Source organism: Gymnoscopelus microlampas (genome assembly GCF_963454915.1).
Source record: "Gymnoscopelus microlampas genome assembly, chromosome: 5".
NCBI lineage: Eukaryota > Metazoa > Chordata > Actinopteri > Myctophiformes > Myctophidae > Gymnoscopelus > Gymnoscopelus microlampas.
The window spans coordinates 35,894,330-35,911,287 of record NC_139942.1 but is presented as its reverse complement, the minus strand read 5'-3'; the positions used below and the strand labels follow the sequence as shown (position 1 = coordinate 35,911,287).

Here is a 16,958-nt window from a genome sequence, read left to right as displayed (position 1 = left end):
ACAGATAACCACTGCTAGAGAACAATAGAAAGTATTCATCGGATATGGCTCGTGAAAGAATTTGTCACCTCCTACTGTACTTCGTTCTAAATCAGGCTGACCAATAGACTTTTGGTCAAAATTCCCCACAAAAGCCCTTTTCCAAAATGTTCCAGCCCTTGTTGGTGCACTCTTAAAGTCTTCACTTTCTCCTCCTTCTTCCTGTTTCCCTGTGAAAAACACAGGGTGAGGCCTAGAGGTGAGTTTCAGTTCAAAGTTGAAAAGGGCACCATTTGAAAACACTGGCAGGTATTCAACGAGTAAGGCACATTTTATGATAACAGTCAGTTTGACTTGTTGCTCTGAAGCGTTGGCTGTAGATTCTGTGCAATTAGGAACACAGGGCTTTAAAAAATAAAAAGGGAGAGAGAGAGAGATGAAGTGTGTGTCTGCTGTCAAGGTCAGTTTGTCAGCTTGAGTGCACTGTGAGAATCTGGAGTGTTAATTCATTTCATTTTCTAATGTCTCTCGGAGTTAACACTCCGTATTTTACAGTCACGGAGAGTGTGCTTTGTTCAACTCACTTGGCAACGGCAGCCCTACGGAGCAAAGTTGCTGCAAATACCACGGCATCTTTTTGGACTTGAATTGTAGCCAGACGATTGGGCCATGCAAGTAAAAAAGCAAAGCCTGTCCTCGTAACTGTTCAGTGTTAATACTGTGAAAGTCCACTGGAATTTTGTGTTCATAAATGAGCACGGGAAAGGGTTAGAGTGAAGGCATAAATCAGAGGATTTTCTCTCTCTATCTCTATCTCTCTCCTCTGAATAAGTGACCGTATGAGTGTAATAATAAACATCGTAGGCGGAGATTGATGTTGGATGGGCCTGACTCAGGGCACGTACTTACTTACCCGTGCACAGGCCGTGCCCACCTCAGACACCGCTCTCCTCACAATTCCCACATTATACCGCGAGAGAAACAGGAAGAAATGACGGATACAATTTCCCAGTGATCAAACATTGTTGATCCTCACATTAACACAACCCGATGCAATCTGCGCTGGGCACAAAATAATTGAATGTGCTGAAATTGGGAACTATTTTGAGGTATTTCCTCTAGTTCGAGCGGCAGGGCAGATTGGCTTAATTAAGCGGGGAAAAACAGGAAGTTTTAAAGTCATGTCTATAATTAATTGGTTGCCTCAGCCAAAGGGTCTGCGTGGTCAGTCTGGGTAGGGAGGGATCATAAGGAAGGAGATAGGCTGCCACACTAAAGACTGATTTATACTTTGTTGTTTGTCGGTGTTGCGCCCCAAAAATAGCTGATATATAAATTTTGTATAAGGCGCTGGATTCACAGGATTCATGGAGTATAAATTAAGCATAAGAAGCTGGATTCAGACTTACGACTTGTCTAAATGCAGACATTTCAATCTTTTACAACATAGTAAATACTTCAACCCGTATTATGCTAGTTTGTTAATAATCACACTGATGATTTACATTAAAAGCCGCTTTGTCAGAGGGCATTGTTTGAACATTTGAAAAAGCTGTGATAAAAATAAAACACATGGCCGGTGTTTTTTTTTTTTAAGCTAGTGGTCCTATCTACTGGTTGGGAGCTTGCCATGCGTCAGACTTGATTTATTCTGGTTGCTCATTTTGTTATCAGGGGCCCTTAATAAGAGGTCTCAGAAGAGGGCCATCCAATCAGCAATCTCGACTGGCCCCTGGACAGCTCTCGTTGGGGTCTATACCGTACACTCCCAGATCACTGGTCACAGCATCTTGCATCTTATCCCCAATCCCCACTATGTGGCTCCACAGCTATCTGGAGCACTAGATGAAAATTTATTGCATTTCTATCCGTCAGTGAGCCAAATGATGTTTACACAGGCATACCTCGCTCTAAGAGAGTGTGGGCCTAGAGTCTGGGATGCAGCGTTGCATTCTGGGCAGGAAGGAGGGGCCAGTTAAATCCCACCAGACCTCATAGCCTGTACTTGACCCAAATGACTCAAGCTATGACTCCATGTGGATTCTACAGAGGACTGATACCAGCCAAGAAGACACACACATGTGCATGCATGCACACACTCACGCACACATATGCATGCATGTACACATATACTACTGTACACACACACACACACACACACACACACACACACACACACACACACACACACACACACACACACACACACACACACACACACACAATGACCATCCCTCTCTCTGACTCACCTTACATTGTACTCTCTATCTTACCTCACACACCAGTATGTGTGCAGGTCTGGTGAGACCCTTGCAGATAAGGTGTGTTTTTGCATAGGAGCATTGGAAGTTGTGACCGTAGTAAAGGGAGATAGCAAGGAAAGACACTCCATAAACAGTACATGGTCCACAGGTTCATAAACCAGCCATGAACAACATCAGCACAAATTGAAACCTGGAATGGAAGATGACATCACCTATACCGAAAGTGTTTCCACAAACATGATTGACACCTCAGCATCATCAGTCTAGAATATGATCTCCCAGATGAGAGAATGACTAGCATTTTCTTTGTTGACATATGTTTAATTGCTTTAAACAGGCCTGCCGTGATTTCACTATTGTTTTGTTTTTAGAACGCCGGGGCTCTGACAGAAATACTCCGGGAAGTATTGCATTTGGCGGCGAGCGCAGGTTCTCATACACTGACGCTCTGAATTGAATTCAAAACGCCTTGGACACAGGGCTGCCCGTTGAGCTAGCAGGAGAGAAGAGATAGTCGTAACCTTGCTCTGAACTCTGAACAAGACTCACCGAGTATTCCTTGGATCGACGCTGCAGAAAAATACTTAAATGAGTTGTATGATTTAGTGGCTGGGTTTCAAAGTACAGGCTCGCAGACAAAAAGCTTGGTGATATTAAAGGCTTTTCCAGCACAGAGGAACAGAGCTCTCGCTGACAAAACTGACATTGTTGCCTGAGACCTATTTGATAGTCAAATCATGGTAAATGCATGGATAGATATTTTCTACGGTTGAAAGACAAAGTGAAATGCAAAGTTTGGCTGATTAGTAACAATGCCAGTGGGGGGGCATATTTAATAGTGATGCTGGTGAGTTGATGTGAGGTGACCATGACCCATGGACGGTGCAGTACCAAGGTTACTGGAGTCGCATTTTGTAGACTATTGATTTCAAATTTCAAAATATGTTGTTGGTTGTAGGATGTCCCTAAACGCGTCACTTTATGATGTATATATTTATATAACATGGCCTCAGCTCACCCTTAATGATAACAACACAAAAAACATATCACCATGTTGTTTTAAAACTTGTTTTTTGACAGATCAAATACTAAATGATAAGCAATTTGTTACCAAAGATGGAAACATGTTTCCCCGGATTGTCGATAAGTTCAGGTGATAGCAATGTAAGTGAAAGGGGCTTTATGCAGGAAAGGAGGGTCTGTGGACCTTCCTTACCACTAGCATCAGGGCAAAAGTAAATTGGAATCTATTCAGCTTGTGCAATGCCACAAGGTAAGACTTTAACGTGATAGGGAGGGAATGCTCTAATGCTCAACACATGCAAATCAAACAACCGTCATAATTGTACAGTAGCAGAATAATTGTGTTATTTTGGTAATGATTTATTAGGTGATTAATATTTTTTTTAAAAAGGAAGTGGTGTGTGTGTGTGTGTGTGTGTGTGTGTGTGTGTGTGTGTGTGTGTGTGTGTGTGTGTGTGTGTGTGTGTGTGTGTGTGTGTGTGTGTGTGTGTGTGTGTGTGTGAGGGAACAAAACATTAAACAAACAGTGAACAGTCTCTTCATTGGTAGGCTGGTTTACTCCTGGCATACTGTTATTTGTCTCTCTAATACTTCCTTATTACAGCAAAGAATGTTTTAGAGCACTTCCTTTTGCATCAGATGATACCACGCGCGCACACACACACACACTCACACACGCACACACGCACACACGCACACGCACACGAAGAAGAGACACCATGGCCAGTCAGGGATTTCTAAATGGTAGGCAACAAAAACACGCCATTCAAATGCCTGGATCTTGGAAAGGTATGTCAGTTCTACTGGGCACCTTGATTGACTGCTGGGCAGTATATTTGGACAGTTTATCTATGCTAATGTAAAAACGACTCTGTCAGCTAGGAAATTAAATTAGTCCACAAGCCCCTGTGGCAAGCAAACAAAACAGTAGTTTAAAGACTTTATTACAATGGAGGTCCATCCATTGCACTCTTTAATCCTCACAAAGGATCCCATTCCCAAGTATCTCAGTGATGGGAAAATGTGCCAAGTACATTAAGTATGTTACATAATGATAACAGTTAGTTTACTTAAGGTAAGCTTCACATTATAGTGCATACTTGCTTCACATTAGTGCATACTTGTACTACAAACCTGTGTTACAGTAAAGCACAAATTACTAAACACTGTATTGACAATATTGCATGTGATGAGAGTTGCCATTCTATTAATAAGTTGCAACGTCTCAACAACACCATTGTGGAATGACATGGAGTGCATGTTTGCAATGCAGCTCTTGCTCATGGCAAACACAGTCTTCGGAAACTACAGATTAGAAGAATCCTGAGTGTTACTTTAATACTGAGTCTCAGAGTTAAATGAACACTCAGGATATTACAGTGTACTGTAACTTTAGTCTCACTTTCAGGTCAGAGGTTGGTAGGTTGTCAGCAGTGACTGATATTCACTTTTCCTCTTTCCAAGTAAAACGGCTCTGTTCTTTTGCCCTTCCTCCGTTCTCAGCCTTCGAGCTCATCCCCTCCCATAAAGCCTCATTCCCTACAACTTCCTGGAAGAGGCGTAGGAGCACATATACTGTACACATGCACGCACACAAGCACACGCGCATGACCATGGCCCTGTGACCCTCCTGTGATTTTCTTTCTTTTCCCCATTACACAGTAAAATAGTAGTGTTAATTCAAGAGTTCCATTAACACTAAGGATTTTACTCTGACTGTGTCACAGACACCCTGTCAAACTTACTGTGCATGGACTCACTCCCACAATTTTTTTGTGATGAGCAACATTCGACTGACTGGAACAGAATCGCAACCTTACCGTATAATTTTATAATGGTTGCTAAGGTAATAACTGTCACTCTGATTACAGAAAAGGGGTCTTACATTAGGACAGTGTTTCCCAAAAAGTGGATTGGAACCCATTTGTGGGTCGCGGACAACGAGTAACTATACCTTTTCTCATTCAAATTCAGGGTCTCGAGTGAAAAGGTTTGTGAATTCCTGATCTAGACAGGATGATATCTAATCCACACCGGACAGACTAATGTGCATTGTTGGTGCTTCGGATTATTAGAACACCCTTGCTTCTCAGGCAGCTTTGACAGCAGTGTGTCTAACTTGCACAAACAACTTCTTCTGCCTCTCAAGCAAAGAGTAAGCCTGTCGATTGGGATCAAGGGCATAACTAAGGAGTCTGATGACCTTTCACAATTGCTTGGACCACCTGATACATCTATGGTTCTGTTATAGCCACCCACTCCAACAGCAGTGTACATTAGTGGTTGCATCTCAACAGACTTACACATTACCTTGGTTGGCAGGCCAGGAGGGGAACTGGACCCAGCATCCGGAACCATGTACCTTCTATTGCAGAAGTTGAACTCTTGCAGGCTCATCGTCCACCATACCGACCTGGAAGTGAGTTCGGAGAGGTTAAAACCCCAGGACGATGCATGATCACTGTAGCGATTATGCCGGCTACATCACTAATGACTTCAAACTTTCCCCTCCAAGTAAGATCACCACGGTTTAACTGTCCAGATCATTTCAAGACGTTCCTGTTCATATACTGAACAGTTCCTCTCTGCTGCACTGAGCTGACTGGCCTTCATCATCATTATCTCAAACTTCACATCTCTAAATGGTTTAAGTTGCAAGCATTCCACCATTTCTGTCTCAAATGCACATTTGGGTTTCCCTACGGACCCCTGAAAACACAGGGTTTACAATCTATTCATGTACAGTTCCACAGTTACAGTACATAATAATATATCCCATGGTCACCTATGAAATGCTAAAGTGGGATTTTAACTAACCATTTAGGGAAACTGTTTCCTGTGAGTAATTCTGGAATATTTTATGACTGGTGTGCGGAAGGCACTTCCTTTCTGAGGAATTGCACGTTCTTTTCCTATTGTGCAGTTGCGAAATTGATTTAATAAAACAATTTAAAATAGAACACCCCATGACATGTCTTGGATAGTAGACTTGGCCCTTCTAGGGATTTGGCCAGGCAAACACAAGACTCTGGGAGTACAATGCAAAAACAATACACGCCTAATATAAGCCTTGAACAAAAAGACATCAAATGATTTGTTGTCCTTCCAATTCAACCCCCCGAAGCAATGGCGTAATGATAATGGTTTTTCCCCCTAGAATGTGCCCTCTGTCTGTCGAGGAAACCCAAAAGGGCTGAGTCAGAGATCCCATCTCTTCCGGAGGCAGGGCCGGTGTGGCTCCCCTTTGAAAGGCACCGTGGAAAGATCAACGGGCATCTCCTAGGGGAGCCACTGTGCAGTGCTGCACCGCTGCCCATTGGTCAAACAGTGCTGGGATCTGCAGTGTGTCCACCAGCCAGTCAGTCTGCTGGCCTACGTTGTTTACCTTGGCCCCTGCCGCAGGACTTTCAATATAGCGCTGACCCTGAGATCTAACCCACTTCCTATCTTTTTAACTTGTTCTGGTCAGTATGTGTCTCGGCCTTTGTCACAGGCCTTGTTACTCATTCTCTGGCTCTGTCTGTTTTGTCCCTATCTTTCTCTGCTTCTCCCGCGTTCTTCTCCCCAGCCCCCCCTCTCACCTCTGCCCCTCTCTCATCAAGTCTCTCAGGGACCCCTCCCTCTCTGATTGCCTTCTAGGCGGCAGTTTGAATTTGTTGCCTGCTGTACTACAACCACTGAGTGACAAACACCAGCGGCTCATGGCACAACATTCCAGTTCATTATATATATCATTTATAATCTCTCTGCCTGTACCAGTGTGATGTCTGGTGTGAATACTTTAGTGCATTTGACTCTCGACCCTGTTGCACATCCATTTTTAAAAATTACGAGAACAGGGGGAGGACCTTCTGTGATGCTGTGTTTATGTTTCCTCCCTTATAGCACCATGGATACCAGTCAGACAGTGCCAAGCTGGGACCATCTCATAAATTCAGAAACCTATAAATATTTGCTCTCCTTTGTGTTTAACACCCGGTTGGATTTACATATCCCTGAGGTCGGTTTGTAATTTGTCCTGTTGGAAGCACATGGAGCTGTTCAATTCTTGAGCCTGGTGGTCTCTTAATACAAATTATGTTTTACATAACACCTCAAACAGTATATAGGTCTGCAAATGAACATGTACCAGTATTTGGCATTTGAAATAGCAAGGGCTTAGGCCATTGTTTGAAAAGATTGAACAAAAAGGCAATTTACAAATGACATGCCTGCAGTGAACATAAAAAGATTTCACAGCAGCAGTAATAATCAAAAGAAACAATCCGTAATATTTTAAAGCTACAATCCTGAAAGTTAATTTCTTAACCGGGATTTGAACCCAATTGTCTCCCGTGTGGGAGATATTGTGCTGATGAGTTTTTCAGACAGGCAGTACTGCTTGACGACCAATGGGTGTCGTACCCGACACCAGGGTCTGTAGGGAGACCACGCACCTCCACCCCTTATTTTTAACTCTGCTCCACGCCTCCACCCACTGCAAACGTACTTGTATTATCAACATGATCATACAGACGGATACAATAACGTTTTCTTCATTATAGACCTACAATAAGTTCCGGATCGCAGCTTTAAAAGGGAGAAAGAAGTGCAATGACAAAAACTTGACTCCAAATGGCGTAGGATCTGGCAGTTGAGCAGCCAGTCGAGCGCATTCCTCAGCACTCAATAAACTCGGCTAAATCAATATGTCAAAGAGCAGAGAGATAACGCTAAGCTGAGACATAAATCTTACCATCTCTAAAAATCTTTTCGTCTACAAGCCGGTAGGCTATTACTCACGGGTCATATTCGCTTAAATACACCAAACACTGCGACAGGTAGCCTACTTTGTACTGGTGGTTCAAAAGGACACAGGGAAGTGAACTAAGCACGTGGAGCTCAAGGACCAGTCAGATGAAAAGGTGCCCTGGCTGTACCACTGTTTCCCAAACAGTGGGTCGGGACCCATTTGTGGGTCGTGGACACAATTGTATGGGTCGCCGGTAAATGTTTCAAAAGATTTTTACCCCCAACAAAGGGAAAAAGCTCAATCAGGAAGAAAATCTAACATTTTTCCAAATAAATTCATAAAAGCAAAGGAATTTCATGGAAAAATACAATAAAATTAGGAAGTAGTGAAAATAGCCGTGCAAAGCCACTATCTGCTATTTTCATTAGTTTGGGTCCCTAGCAAACGTCAAATTTCTCTTTTGGGTCTCGAGCTAAAACGTTTGGTAACACGTACTACTGCACTGGACTAAACGTGAATAAAAGCCGACTATGGTGAAACAGAAGCAGGTGACAAACACCCAAAGAACAGGCTGTCTATGTTTCAATCCTGAACTGAACCCCCTCTTCTGACAAATGCAATATATATCATTTTCCAGTGGTGTATTTAAGTATACATTTACTCAAGTACTGTACTAAAATAAAATGTTTTTTAGGTATTTTTTGACTTTACTGGAGTATTTCCAAGTAGGCCTACTTTTACTTCTACTCCACTACATCTCAGAGGCAAGTATTGTACTTTTACTCCGCAAAAAATATTTGAAAAGTTTAGTTACTAGTTACTTTGTAGATTTTGATTATTATTACAAAACATACCCTCTTCAGCCCTATATACATTGTATTGTTTATTGTTTTATTGTACTTTAAGTACACTTTGATACCAATACTTTTGTACTTTTACTCAAGTAATTTTTGAATTCCAGACTTTTACTTGTAACAGCTAGAGTATTTCTACATGGCAGTATTAATACTTTTACTTAAGTAAAATATTTGAGTACTTTTCCACCACTGACTAAGCATGTGCTCATGGGCCAATCGAGGTGGACTGAACATGAGTAAAACCCGACTTTGGTGAAACAGAAGCAGGTGAGAATACAAACACCCAAATAACATGCTATCTATGCATCAATCCTGAACTGAACACCCTCTTCTGAAAAACATGCAATATTATATATATTTTCTGGCATGAAATGGGTTAATTCCAGCTCAGTCAACATGTTCTTTCAACAGCCTGGAGAATGGCATTGAGGTCTCTACTCTTTTCCCCACCCACTTGTTTTCTTCACAATCAGGGAAATGTCCAAAGAAATGTACCTGGAGATGGAATTAAATCATAGATCGAGGAATGGGGAGTATTTAGGCTACAACGATTGATGGAACTGCCATGTATACAACTATGCTGGACTAGAGTGCTGTTGGGAAACAAGTTGGCCTCTTTTTTGAAAAATTTCACAACAGTTAGGCCTATTCTAATTCTAATGTCTTTAAAACAGCAATGGTATAAAATTCACTTGTATCACCAAGAACAATTTATTTGAAAGATTTAAATAAAATATTTTTTATGCCGTCTCAGAAATGAAACAACCAACAAACAAACAAAAAGGAAAACAAATACAATACCCAAACATTATAGGAAAACAATGTTATAATAAACATGATATTTCAAAAGAAATAAATAAATCCAGAAAAATGACAGGCCCTATTTTTGATGAAGCAAGTTGTGGAAATAAAATAAAAACAAGTCTACGCCAGTTTTATAATGTAACTCATCATCATCATCATCAACATCATCAGACCTTCAAATAGCCACTACAGAAAGCATTATGGATCCACTGAGCCGCCTCTCACTCGCACCCCTGCTGGAGCACTGGGAGAATTACACAGCATGATGGGTCTTCAATGGACAGTCTATAAAAAGGTGGAAACCCATGATACTTTGGACCCGACCCTCCATAACCTCCTGTTTACTATGATGAATATCATTTAGCCTGCTCTGATGTGAACGTCGACTAACCTAAATTAAAACACTTTCGTTTTGTTTTTTTTGTTCACTGGGTGAGTTCTGTTTTTTATCACTTTTATATCAGTGTCTAGCCAATGAAACCTTAATGGAGTATATGTATGTCTTTCAGTTCCCTTTTTTTGTTTTAGTCTTCAGTTTACAATTATGTGCAAAACGATGGGGACGTTATCCATATATGTCTTGATTTTTAACTTGTTTTCATATTATCTCAATATCTTATTAGAACATCAATTAGTCAAAGTAACAACCATTACTTGACTTCATTGATTTCATTTTAATTTGCCTGTATGCTCAATTGTAGCAATAAAATGTTTAAATCCAAGTTTTTTTTACATTGTGAGATGTCTGTAGTTTACAGTATCAAGTGTCAGTTGCATTCAGCAGTTATCTGTTCTAATAACATGGTCAGTCGACCTGTGCATTCTGGGTGTCATTTGTTCAAACAGTTCTACTAGCCTGTATCTGTCTGTTTTGCATGTAAAATGTCTTTAGCTCATTGCAGCTACTTTTCTACTTTGAAACATCAGTCTACCATCGCTTTGAGAATAGTACCTTAACGTTAGCCAACAACCGACAATATGTTTTAATATCAAAATTATATCTGAAAGAGTTGATTATCTGGAAATTTCAGTAAATAATTCAACAAAAATTAAAATGGCATTAAGATGCCATTGTCATATTACCCTGTTTAAACCATACTAGTTTTCAGTCAGATACAGTAAGAGCTTTCAGTGGCAAAATGTGCAGATAAAAAAAAAACTATGCTACTAACAACAACTCAACAAGACAAAAATGAGAATAGAAGACATCAGAAATGTTATTTTTTAAATTCTACTCTATATTTATATCTTTATTAACAATCATAGCCATATTTTTAACAATGGAAGATTTATAAATACTTTCTTTTGATTCTTGAAAGTTGTCTTGGTTGTTGTAGCTTGATTCCAGTTGCAGAAAGAAAGAAAAAAAATAAAATAAAGAAGAATATAAATGTCCTTTGAGGATAGTGCTTCATCAAGCACTGGTATCCAATCAGCTTCTTCTTCAGAGGGAATCCACAACATTATGCACAAGATGGCGGTCATTTAAGAACCAAGGTTTGATTCGGCACCATGGACTGTAGAAATAAAAGAGTGCAGGACAGGTCCAGAGAGTATCCACGTCACGACAGGCCACAGGGAACATAATCTGGCCTCGTCCCAAGGGTTTCCCATGGCTTTACGCTGTTAAATTCCCCAACGCCATACTGGTAAACCAACCCCAAATATTCCACACGTGTTTCAAGCTTCAATGGCAGTGAAGGTCGTCTCACCCTTCATCTTCTTTGTCCAACTCTCCGTGTGAAGGCGGAAGCAGTCCTCACCCGAGGCCACCAAATACTTCCACACAGCTTGACATCCAGAGAGAGAGAGAGAGAGAGAGAGAGACAGAGGAGCTGGATGGGCGTCATCATCACCCAGATGTGGATGCCTCATGCCAGGCCCATGGTGCACCAGGGTTCACCCCTCACTGAGGAAGCTACATCTGATGCCTGGGAAAGAGCCACACTGCTGTAGATAGAGTCCTGGCCGGGGTACTTCACTGTTGAGCTGGAGCCTGTTCCCTCCCCTGAGCTCGACAACACAGAAGAATTGACCTGCAAAGTACAATTACATATTGTTAATTATAATATTGAAAATATTACACTGCACAATCCTCAGTGTTCATTTAACTCTGTCTGTGAGCTTACAAATATATAAGGGTCCTATACTGAAGATTTTTATCATGAACAAGAAGAAGAAGAAGACATAGTGGAAGAATATTTATCTTGTATGATTATATAATAACCATAATACACAGCTTGTAACAATGACGGTCACAGCAAAAAAAAAGTTTTAGTTTAACTCTGAGAATGTAAAAATAGACCAATTACTGAGGATTTTGTTGTGTAATAATGAGTTGGGGTGGGGATGAGTTATTAACTGTCTCACGGTCTCAGTGGAATATGAGTAATATTTTTTAGAATGATACTATACTTAGATCTATTACTGACCACCGTGAACTTTATGCACATGCTTAGAACACAATGACATCAGATACATCTCCCATAAAGTCATCACATTTAGTGCATGATTGAATCAAAACATCTACCTTCAGGTGTAAACACACACACACACACACACACACACACACACACACACACACACACACACACACACACACACACACACACACACACACACACACACACACACACACACACACACACACACACACACACACTTTCACATCTTTGCCTTGAGCAACAAAGTTCAGGTAAAAAAAATAATCCAAAATAATAGTATATTGGATAATTTGCCAGATGTATTTATTATTTTATTTTGCCAGTGGTGTTAATGAACTCTAAACATTTTATAGACTAAATGAATGTTCTAATTATGTTTTCAGCTACAATTTAAAAAATGCCTGTTTTTACATACATACTTTGCTGAAAATTAGAATAAAATGTGTTTTTCACAGTCATTCAAAAATATTTCCGCTTTTCCCCAAAATGTTATTTTTAATAGATAAAATAGTAAACCTAAAAGCTTGAGAAATTCGCAAATTTCATGCAACATATGATGTATGCAATAGGGCTTGTTAAGAAACCAATGACTTACCGCAGACACCTGAGTGGATGGAGAGCTGTTTTTGGAACAATCTTCAGAATTGGATGAAGATGTAGAAGTAGGAGTCATGGGGACAGTGTTGCTATTTCCTATGAAATTACAAGATAAAAAACAAAATCGTTGAGAGTCATATCAAAGGAAGTGTTTGCAACAGTTATTCTACTTCATTGTTGCGTTTTAATTATGTAAATTGAGTTGTAATACGTACCAGAGGATCCCTTTGGTTTATTTGGTGTTTTTGGCTTTCTTTTTCTCGTCTGGATTCCTTCTTTTTTCATCGCCAGCGGCCGAGGTACCTGGCGATTTGACACATATCTTTTTATTAATTTATTAATTTATTAATTAACAAAAACAAACATGACTTTTTTTCATCAATTATCTTTTAAGGGAACTGTTTTGACTTACCCCGTGTAATTTAGTGTAGAGTCCGCAAGCATTGCATACTGGTTCTCCCTCCGCGTTTCTGCGCCACAAAGTCGTCGTGCTCGTTTGACAGTTAGCGCAGGACAGGCCGATTCTTCTGGATGACGACTGGTGAAGGAAAGATGATAAAAAAAAAAGCAATGAAATAATGGCAAAAGAAAATCATGATAAATTATTTCAGAGAAAACAATTGGTATTCCGAGATGCATCAGGCCTACGTGACTAATGGCATCTTTGGCAGTTACCCAAGAGCTTCATAAATCGTTTAAGACGAGGGCCACGATTCCGCTCATTTAATAATAATTATGTTATCTACACCCCAAGTTTCCTAACAATAATATTGGTCATATCATGTCGCCTATTTAATGTTTATTTTCGGTGGGGTTAATTGTCAGTGAGTTGATACACATGGCACCACTGAGCCTATCAAAGACGGTGCGTAATGCCGTGCGTAATGGCGCCAGGAAAAGTTGAGTCCTGGAAGATGTCCTTTTCTGTCGCCTGTCAGTTATGGCCCCATATTCCTAGAGGCCTTCTGAATAGGAAGGCCATGATTTTAAAATGTATGGTGGCGTGCGGAAATTGTGTATAAACATAAGGTCATTTACTGAGTGTAGTCCACTGTTTCCCAAACAGTGGGTCGGGACCCATATGTGGGTCGTGGACCAATTTTTATGGGTCACGGGTAAATACCCCTTTATTTTTTTTGTTTAATATATTTTGTTTGAATTATTATTGTTTTTTAAATGTTAGAAATTCACCCCAAAAAAATCACAATCTTTCATATGTTAAAAACAAATTTACACGTTTTTCAAAAGAATTCCATACATTTAAAAAAAATCCATTAACTAGAGGGGACATTTTATTTTAAGAAGTAGTGAAAGTGAGCTTGTAGATCTGCTATTTTCACTATAGTTTGGGTCCTGGGGCAAACATCTAATTTCACTTTTGGGTGTTGAGCTAAAAAGTTTGGGAACCAACTGGTGTAGCCTGGTCTATAAACATCTTCAGCGATAACCTCAAGACATTGTTGTGAAATTATAGGCAGGAAATTGAGTGGTTAAGTGGTCTGGTGCAGCTTACCATGCGCTTCTGTGGTTTAATTAATGGCCGGCTGAGGCCATTCATTTTGCTGTAAAGTCCACAGGCGTTGCAGAGAAAGTGACCGGTGCCGTCGCGCCTCCACAGCGGCGTGGAGATGGAGCCACAATTGACACACTCTCTGCTCTCCCCCATGTCGTCAAGAATATCTGGAATGGAAAGAGCAAAGACGCCCAGAAGCAAAGATTTGAGTTAAAAAAATGTTCGCTATAAAATAATACATATAAAGAGTTGCACACATTTTCAAGATTTTTCAAAAATAGCAGATCTACAAGCTCATAGGGCGGCTGGTGAGCTTGTATATCAATGGAAAGAGCAGACCAACTTAGTCACATTTGTTGGCAATACCTGCAGGCTTCATTGTGGTATTAATTTATTTAAAGGGCGCTGATGTGGACTTAGATAAGCTATTAAACCCATTTGACAAGTGTTGCTACTGGCGCTGAGTAAAAAAAAAGAAAACAAATATCATACAATGCTTATAGGCTACATGCCTTTGTTCACAAACATTAATTACACATTAGTATCCTAGCTATACAGGCCTTATCGGGCATAGGCTTGCGGGCTGCGTCAGCTTAATTAAAGGGGGAAACAAACTTTGAAATAGATAGTCAATTGTAGGCAGACTTACTGGAGAAATTACTAATTGTATGAGCATCTACTGGAAAAAATTATCAATTGTATGAGCATCTCTTCACAGTTTTTCTTACCTCCATTCGGTGCTCGGATCAAGGGCGCACCCCTGCTTTGCAGGGTGTGCAGCATCGTGTTATCGAAAGGCCCCCCCGTCCAGGGCGAGGGCAGCTGGGACAGCTGCGGCGGGACGTATGGAGAGTACGGACTCGGGTAGGATCCACTCAGTTGCCGAGAGAGGCCGTACTGGTCCCTGCTGGACACGTTCAGCGTGTTCCCGTAGCCGGTGTCCCTGGGGGTCCCATTGTTCATCGGCGGACTCGGGGGATAGTGGAAACGGTTGGCGGCGTGCGGGCTCCCGGTGTTGTACGAGGGGCTCTCCGGAGCAGACTGCGACCAGACCGAGTGGCTGGTGACATGGCCGGACTGCGACCCGCTGGCCTGAAGGTACGAGAGGCTGGGTATCATGGGACCCACCCGAGAGCTGGGCACATACACCGGGGAGTTGGGGTTGGAGTGCATATAGCCGCCAGAGGGGGAATCATATCCAGTCTGGCTCTGGGCGGCCGCGATGGCTAGTGTCTGATACATGTCGGTGGGGTCGACGAGCAAGCTCGTCTTGTGCGCTCCACTGGAGAGGACGAGTTTGTTGCCCTGGTCTAGATCCGTGAACAGCGGGATGTCCTCCGGGGTGGGCAGGGTGTTGTTATGGTGTCCGAAGTGAACGTAGGAGTGTAGAGATCTGCCCTCGTAGCGTCGGTGTCCCAACGCGTCAAGCTCGCTCGGCGGCGCCGGTGACCTCAGCTCATCCGAGGCGTGACCGTCCCTCCTGCTGTCACCGTGTAAGTAGCTCTGTTCAGCAGGTGACCCTGGGCTGCTGGACACTTCTCGCTTGACCATGGACCAGCCGTTTTCGCCCAGGTCCATCCAGGAGCACTTTCCATACACAGTAGGATTAAAAATGGTGAGGGTGTAGTCTACCCTGTAGGAAAAAGGAATGGAGACATCCAGCTCAGATTTAGCTGTACATATAAACACATGTATAGCGTTCAATGCTATTTATCTGTCCCAGCAGAATAATAACCACATCTGTTCTCTGATATTAGAGAACAGATGTGGTTACATTAAAAACGCCTCTGAAAACTTCGCCTTGAATAATATCCTACTTTTGATCATCTCTCGGGCTTGGTTTCGTTTTGAAGCGGCAGTGCATTCATCATTCAGTTAATATGACAAAAAAATGTAATACTAAACGAAAACAAAGTAATTAAGAACTAATTCACGGCCACGGACGTTGTTACACCCCTGGCTAAATAAATCCATGTTGAATGCGGTCTAATCGTCAGGCGCTCTTAAGAGGCACTGGATCCATCCGTGTCAAATCCCTGTCCTCCCTCTTGCGATAGCCTCATCATAATTACAAAAAACACACACACCGTTACAGATAGGAAACAAAACGCAATATGTCTTCGCAGAAAAGAGATAACCGCTTGATAAGACTCATAACAGATAAGGCCAAGAGGCAGGCAAGGGTGATAAAACAATACCCCAAATGATTTAGGTACTGCGCAGCTGGCACTCGGACCACTGGAAACAGATGTTCTAAACCAGCTGTTTTAGCACTGCGAGCGACAGAAAAGAGAGCAGGAAAACGAAGAGAGGAATTAGTTTCACCACATACCTGTTAGCTCTGTGCCATAGGTCGAGCGCAAAGTTTGCAATAGTGTTCCGTTGCTGCGCTTGAAGATAATGAAAACGTTGCTGGGCTCTGACGAGGTTTTTGAGAGGAGGCGCTTCTCGTGGGTGAAGTTGCAGAGCGCTGTCTGGACCAATCATGTGGACGTGTTCTCCAGCGGAGACACGATGGGGGTGCTAGCCATGCCTCGGCTCTGACAATCAATCAGACACAGACAGAGACTTGATCACATCTAAAATCACAATAATGTAATCAGGGCTCCTTTTGATTTCGAAAGCGATTTGGCATAAAAAAAATGGATAACCTAGTAAATGTTTTAAAATGTTTTGTTGTTGATGACAGTTTCTCTTTAAAAGCAGTTGTTTAATTAATTTACCCAGTGATATTGTTTGTTTAAA

At 41.6% G+C, this 16,958-nt stretch overlaps 1 protein-coding gene across 2 annotated transcripts; it reads right to left on the bottom strand.

Annotated features, from left to right (window-relative positions):
* Positions 1-9,672: 9,672 nt before the first annotated feature.
* gata6 (GATA binding protein 6) lies at positions 9,673-16,641 on the bottom strand. Of its 2 annotated transcripts, none has more exons than XM_084057292.1 (7): positions 16,546-16,641; positions 14,942-15,846; positions 14,214-14,380; positions 13,113-13,238; positions 12,916-13,003; positions 12,699-12,796; positions 9,673-11,695 (listed from the first exon to the last, which is right to left on the bottom strand). In XM_084057292.1, exons 2-7 carry the CDS (start codon positions 15,789-15,791, stop codon positions 11,531-11,533), a joined length of 1,494 nt encoding a protein of 497 aa, XP_083913418.1. In that variant the 5' UTR covers positions 15,792-15,846; positions 16,546-16,641; the 3' UTR covers positions 9,673-11,530. The 2 variants fall into 2 exon arrangements, with proteins under 2 accessions (XP_083913418.1, XP_083913417.1); XM_084057291.1 differs by lacking the exon at positions 16,546-16,641 and adding an exon at positions 16,031-16,127.
* Positions 16,642-16,958: the final 317 nt, after the last annotated feature.